General features: G+C 42.8%; 1 protein-coding gene across 1 annotated transcript; it reads left to right on the top strand.

Moving 5' to 3' along the window:
- The first annotated feature begins 1,296 nt into the window (after positions 1-1,296).
- Positions 1,297-5,422, top strand: xbp1 (X-box binding protein 1). The gene is given in 6 exon segments (XM_060907478.1): positions 1,297-1,603; positions 2,787-2,883; positions 2,962-3,078; positions 3,528-3,578; positions 3,581-3,688; positions 4,533-5,422. Coding segments are annotated over 6 exon segments (1,098 nt in total). The 5' UTR covers positions 1,297-1,451; the 3' UTR covers positions 5,106-5,422.
- Positions 5,423-6,788: the final 1,366 nt, after the last annotated feature.

Consider the following 6,788-nt stretch of genomic DNA (forward strand, 5'->3'; position numbering starts at 1 on the left):
TGGCTGTAAAAAGTGCGGGGGACAGAGGGCAGAGATACGGGAAGTGCTCCGCGTCTGCTACGCGCATGCGTGCACATATTTTTTGAGCGAGCGTGGAGTGGAGCGGGATGCAATCTTGGTGGAGCGCTGAGCGGTAACGGGCGAAGCGGCATGGTGCGACATTGAGCAGGGAGCGAGCGGAGCGACCACCTCCGTGAGCGAGGACCGAAATTCTCACCGCTCCACTCCGCTCACATGCTCTGGTCAAGCGTGAGTTATAGACGGATGTAACGGAGAGAATCTGGTCATTTTTCAAAATCAAACATCGTTCAGACTCAGATAATGAATGAAACGGAAATAGTGCAGGTTATTTATTCTTTCTGTGTGGCCCGGTACCAAATGACCCACGGACCGGTACCGGTCCACGGCCCGGGGGTTGGGGACCGCTGCTCCAGAGGGCACTCGCTGTTCAGGGCGGAGTGATTTGGAGCGCAGGATGCCTGCGGAGCCGAGCGTATCCGTGTATTGGCGTTGCTATGTGCACGCGAATCGTGTATTGGCGTTGCTGTGTGCACACTCATCGTTTTAAAAACGTTAATCTGATGATCCGCTGATACGGTCTAATGTAAACCCCACCATAGACACAGACAACCATTCACACTCACATTCACACCTACGCTCAATTTAGAGTCACCAGTTAACCTAACCTGCATATCTTCGGACTGTGGGGGAAACCGGAGCACCCGGAGGAAACCCACGCGGACACGGGGAGAACATGCAAACTCTGCACAGAAAGGCCCTCGCCGGCTGCTGGGTTCGAACCCAGGACCTTCTAACCACGACACCACCGTACCGCCCTCAATAAAATATATTTTTTTAAAATATACCTTTTAAAAAAGTATTCTTTACCTGATGGAGGAAAACATTCATCCAGTACAATACATATTGCTGTTGTTTAAATAAACAGCTGTTTATGATGATAAGAAATTATAGTATGTAAACAACTAAACCTGGCAAAATTGCTTCATTTTAATAAATGATCAAATTAATAATTATTTAAAAAAAAACTCCAGCTCACTAACCGGAACCTGTGATGCAATCTGATGAAATATTTGGCCTCCACATGCACAAAAACAAACCTGTAAGAACTACCGCACTCAACACATGCGCACTTAGGACGTTAGTATGCTAGTATGCAAATTCCAGCGAATTGAATGCAAATTACATCATACGTTCTGACCAATAAGCATCCGAGTCTGAATGACGCAGACGTCCTGGCCAGCCAATCAAATCGCACCACGATAGTAGATATAGAAAGCCAAGTAACCCCAGCCGGCATTTTCTGTGCAGCCGGAAGAGGAGTCGGAGCCGCGAGGAAGAGATTTACCGCAGATATCTCTTCCGCTTTTCTTTTTTTAAAAACATTAAACTAGCTTTACTCGGGTCTTCTGACTCCTGAGAAAAGACCCACGATGGTTGTGGTGACCGCAGGCCCTGGAGGAGCCCATAAAGTGCTCCTCATTTCTTCCTCCTCACACTCCGGGGACTCCCACGCCGCTGCGCCTCCTTTACGGAAAAGGCAGAGACTCACACATCTGAGTCCTGAGGAAAAAGCACTAAGGAGGTAAGAACGCCGCGTTAAAAGGCTTAACAAACAGTTAAGAACCCTACTGTAGTCTTTACAGCCCTCCAGGGTGTATTTGAGGGCGTTTTTGCTCGATAAATGACCCGGTATTTATCAACCATCGCCTGACTGATGGCGAAATCTCTTCAGTTTGGATCTCCGGGTTGCCAGATTTATATTAAATCCCAATCTGGCTCTTTTTTTAATCATCTCTATCCTCTAAAACTTTCGACATTTTTGCAATCACTGCTATTCTAGACCATATGAAATGTATTAAGCGTGTCTCCTGTGCCTGAAAAAGGGATTTCTTTGACTTTTTTTTTCCGATGGATATCTATAGCCAAACCTTGCGTCCTTTTGAGCAGGGTTGCCAGATTGGAAAGCCTTAAAAGGAAAAATTAACTGTGCAATTCTTCAGATATTATCAAGCTGCGCAAGTGAAGTAATTGTAATCAGATCTCTTCTGGTTGTCTCTGGTGTCATATCTTTTGTAGTAAAAAAAAGTATGTAATTAAAATGGGGATTTTTCTCGTCTTAAAGGCACCAAATAAACGTCAAGCCTATTGACAGGGTTGCCAGATTTCCGTTATCTGAATGTTAAATGGGTTAAATCCATTAGTCAGGACTGACTCATGTTCTCCTGAGCTCCTTAACCACATCACATCTGTTTTGCTTTTCTTTACTTGTTTTTACTTTACTTTAAAAAAAAAAAGCATGTAGCTAATAAAAACTATATATTTAGGAGTCTAGTAACTTTTTTTGGGGGGGGGGATGCAAAAAAGGGAGGATTTATTAATCATGTTTTTGGTTTGAACTTGAAACAGGATCTTTATGGACTATTCATTTACATAGTGTTGCCAGATTTGGATTTTTGTATTACTTTCCTACCTTTTTAACTTGGTTGGGTGCAAAGGGATTAATGGATCTAAAATGTGGTTCGTAGTGACTTGTATGGTTTAAACCAGATTTGAGTGGTTGTGATGTGGAATTCTGGTAACTCTGAAGCCACACCTACTCTTGCGTACTCGCTTCTGCCTGCGTGGCATGGGCATGGTTGTGCATCACCCTGCACTATGCAGTTTTAGTGATGTACACCAGATTGTCGATCGGCTTGATTTTGTTGAATAAATCAGTTGCGGCTAGTAAAACGTATGTGCAAATATTCACTGTGATTTTGTTACAGGAAATTGAAGAACCGAGTTGCAGCACAGACAGCAAGAGACAGAAAAAAGGCCAAAATGGGAGAACTGGAGCAGCAAGTCCTGGAACTTGAGCATGAAGTAAGTTCTTAATTGGGTTATTTCTCATTTAGTCCCCATTCTTGACTTGTAAAGTGACCTGAATGATCTTTCTTCCAGAATCAGAAACTCCATGTGGAGAACCAGATGTTGAGAGAGAGGACGAGTGATCTCATGAGTGAGAATGAGGAGCTGAGACAGAGGCTGGGGTTGGACACTCTGGTCAGGAAAGAGAAGGTAAAGAGGATTTGGAAATGGAGTTATGCTACCATATGGGAACCATGCAGCTGAGCAGTGCCACCATTTCTGAAAATGAGGTTAAGGAGTGCAGCTTGAGTGGCCATTTTAGTCTAAAAGGTTTCATTATAATAAGCATATTGTGGTTGTAATGCTATGTTCCTGTTTTGGATTGTCACTTGACTTTTTTATCTTTTAAAGTCTCAGAATCCAAATTGAGAAGATTGTAGAACTGATCAGGGCTGTAGTAATTGATTAGGGGTCTTACAGCCTTGGTTTTGTAAACTGAATTGAGCATTAACTGGACATTATTGAAAGATCCAGATCAGCTAAACCAAATGAACAATACACCTAGCTTCCTCAAGGAAAGGAAACCAAGTAGCTTCATCTTAGCAAGGTGTGTGAAATGGCTTGCTGTATAATATAATCTCTTCCATGTGTGGATGCAGGTGTCTGAGTCCGGAGCAAGCGATTTGGTTTTGCTGAACGGGTCTTCTGAGTCTGCAGTACTCAGGCTACGTGTGCCTCCGCAGCAGGTGCAGGCCCAGCAGTCATCAAAGCTGAAGAGTTCGCCCTGGATCCTCACACTCCTGGCACTGCAGACTCTGAGGTGAGTTTTATTCCCCCAAAGCAGTCAATCTCCAGGATTACAAAGAAAGCAGTGTTTGAAGTTCTAGTCCATTCCATTTCCACCCAAATTCTAAGTGATTCACTTGCTGTGAGTCAACTCGGAACTGAATCAAATGTACTGTTTTTGGGTTGATTCTGATTCAGTGATGTAATGGGTTGCTGTCAGTGTGCTAAGGTGCATAGTGTGAACTTGCATTTTCAAAAGTGACTCTGGATAATGTGGTGCATGGGTTATTTAGAGCAGGTGTCCTCAAGATGTGCTGATTTTTCCCTTTGACTTAAAGAAATGACAAAGCTGACACTTTGGTTTCTGGATTAAAATACTTGGTGTTCCCTGGAATGTGTCCTGGTTTCATACTTAATCCTCCATTCCTGTTGAGCCAGTTTAGTCAGCGTTATTTAAAAGCAGAAGCTAGATGTGGTTTTCTATGTGAGGAGGAAATGGGCCAAAATACTAATTGTTTCTGGTTTGCTTGCTGAGTGAGTTGCAGCTAGGAGTTGCATCAAGCCAGTTGGTTACTCACTTGAGTTTGGTTATCTTGCAAAGTTCTTAAGCTTTTTTTTTCTAGAGGAGGATGTGACTAAGGTTCATGTCCCCATGCAGATAAGCAGCCACTTTGAATTTGGAGTGCATGATGTGGTTCTTTGGAGAAATGAAAGTGTTCATGGTAACTTGGCCATTTGGCTCAAGTTTCTTACTGGTTGAACTTCCTGGACAATAAGCTTTAGTCCTGAAGCTAGCTGTAAAATGCTAAGTTAGGAAACATTGAATCCTATTGACTTTGGACCACATGTTGATTGGCTTCTATCTTTCTCCTCCACAGTCTGATCTCTTGCTTGGCATTCTGGACATCATTGAACCAGAGCTGTTCCTCAAAGAAGCTCAGGAGCCAGACCCTGCTCAGCAGCTCCTGCTGGTCAGATCAGCCCCAGGTTCACTATCTGCCCCCTCACCTGGAGCTGTGGGGGCCACACCAGTTAAGCTGGAAGCCCTTAATGAACTGATCCAGTTCGACCACATTTACACCAAACCAGTGGAGGAGGATGAGGGCACATGTGATGTTAACGTTGCAGACAAGCAGGACACCATGGTCTTCACTTCAGAAGATGAAGTGGAGGTGGAAGTTGAAACAGTGTCCATCAAAGATGAGCCAGAGGAAGTGGTCATCCCTGTGACGGAAAGCGACTCGATTGGAGTTTATGACTTCCTGTCTGAGGCGGCCTCTTCCTTCGGAGGCTATGACAAGGTGGCGCACCTGATGTCCGATACGTACAGTGACTCTGGATATGAAAGATCCCCTTCCCCTTTCAGTGACCTGTCGTCCCCGCTTTGCTCAGACGGCTCCTGGGAAGACATGTTCACTAATGAACTCTTTCCGCAACTCATTAGCGTCTAAACAAACAAAAGTTGGTTAAGTGTAATCCAAATGTACAATGTGATCAATATATGCTTCAGTACCCTTTTCTAAATCCATCTGATACCAAAATAACTTCTGGAAAATGGATATTGAGCTTCAAGAGTAGCAATTGGATGAATCTAAGATTCATGTTCAGTATTTTTGTCTGAAGGGAGTTCATTGGGGAAGATTTTCATTTTAAAGATGTATTTATTTGTACTTTATTCCAGAGTTCTGTATTGTAGTTGTCTGTCTGCTTTAATATTGTATATTTTAGTGTCCTCAAATCCTACTGCATTAAAAAAAATTATGCACCACTTCTTGATTGGTCTTGGGTTTTTCCTCTTCCACTTAAAATTGGTGTGTATATTAAAGACATGGGTAGCATCCTTACTTTTGCAAGAGATTTCCTTTAAATTGAGCAGTCACTTTGTTTATAAAAAAAAAAAGCTGCATGCTTGATAACCACTAAAGTGAAGATGGGTTTTTCCTTCCCCTTTGGTCAGGGAGGCCCCTGTAACTCCGTGCACTCATTTTCCATGAGCACAGCAGAGGTGTACAAGTGCATGCTATAGCCAACTATATGGGACTTCTTGGTCAACTTGTTTTTTGCATTTCTTCACAAATTGGCAATCCAGTATCAGAAAAGGAATTAAAATAAGGTAGTTTTATTGTCTTTTTATAAAGATTCCTGCTTATCTTCCATGTGTTTGACATGGAATGCATCATGGTGGTGGTCAGGATCGTGGCTGGCTTCAGTTGCTTCTGCCTCATGTCTTGTTTCTTCCCAGTGACTTTCATACAAATCCTCCACAAAAAGATTGATAAAATGCTCACTGCACAACTTTCAAGTCCTGTTTTTTATTTTACTGTGCAGCAACAGAGTATTCTGCTTCAAATGAGAGAAATTTTCTTCAGAAGTCATTTACCAATGTCTCATATGGGGAGTGATTTCCCAAGAGGACATTTCTGATGGATGAAGGATCCTGTCAGAGGCACTTTACCAAAAAAAAGTAACTTCCACTTAAAATCTTTGTGAAAAGTACTGTATATGTCCCAAAGTAAAACCCAGTGCTAAATACAATTCTGAATTTAACCAGTAAAAGTGTCCAAGTGTAATAATGAAAGTAGAATTAAATGAAATGATCACAAGGTCAAAACTGAGCCTGGATTTGACTCTTAAACATACAAGATGCTAGGGCTGTACAGTAGGTGTGTCCCTGTAAAATAAGGTAGAAGAAACTCCAGCATGTATAAACAGGAGTTAGTGTTATTCAAACAGACAACTTTGTGAAACAGTCCACATAAAATGCAAATACACATTTTGCATTATCCCTCACATTCTTTGCAAGGTGTTCATGTTTGTGTGTCTGTCTAGGAGAACCCATCAGCTGTTCAAAGTCCTTCTCTTGCTACAAGGCACATCGGGTGGCGCTGGTTTCCATTTCAGTAGCCCTCGGCCTCTCGCCTGTTACATACCGGTAGCTAGAGTTACAGTGAGGGGCGGGTCCTCTGGTAACTGCGAGAGTTTGACTCCCTATTCACATCTGTATTGTGGCACAGTAATTTTTCTGATGGTCTTTGGTATGACCCAAGCATCAGTAGAACTCACAATCTCCCGGTCAAGAAGCGGACACTAACCACAAGACCAACTCGCGGTACCAGCTATTTCTGGGGCCAAAA

The sequence above is a fragment of the Neoarius graeffei genome, chromosome 24 (assembly GCF_027579695.1).
Source record: "Neoarius graeffei isolate fNeoGra1 chromosome 24, fNeoGra1.pri, whole genome shotgun sequence".
NCBI lineage: Eukaryota > Metazoa > Chordata > Actinopteri > Siluriformes > Ariidae > Neoarius > Neoarius graeffei.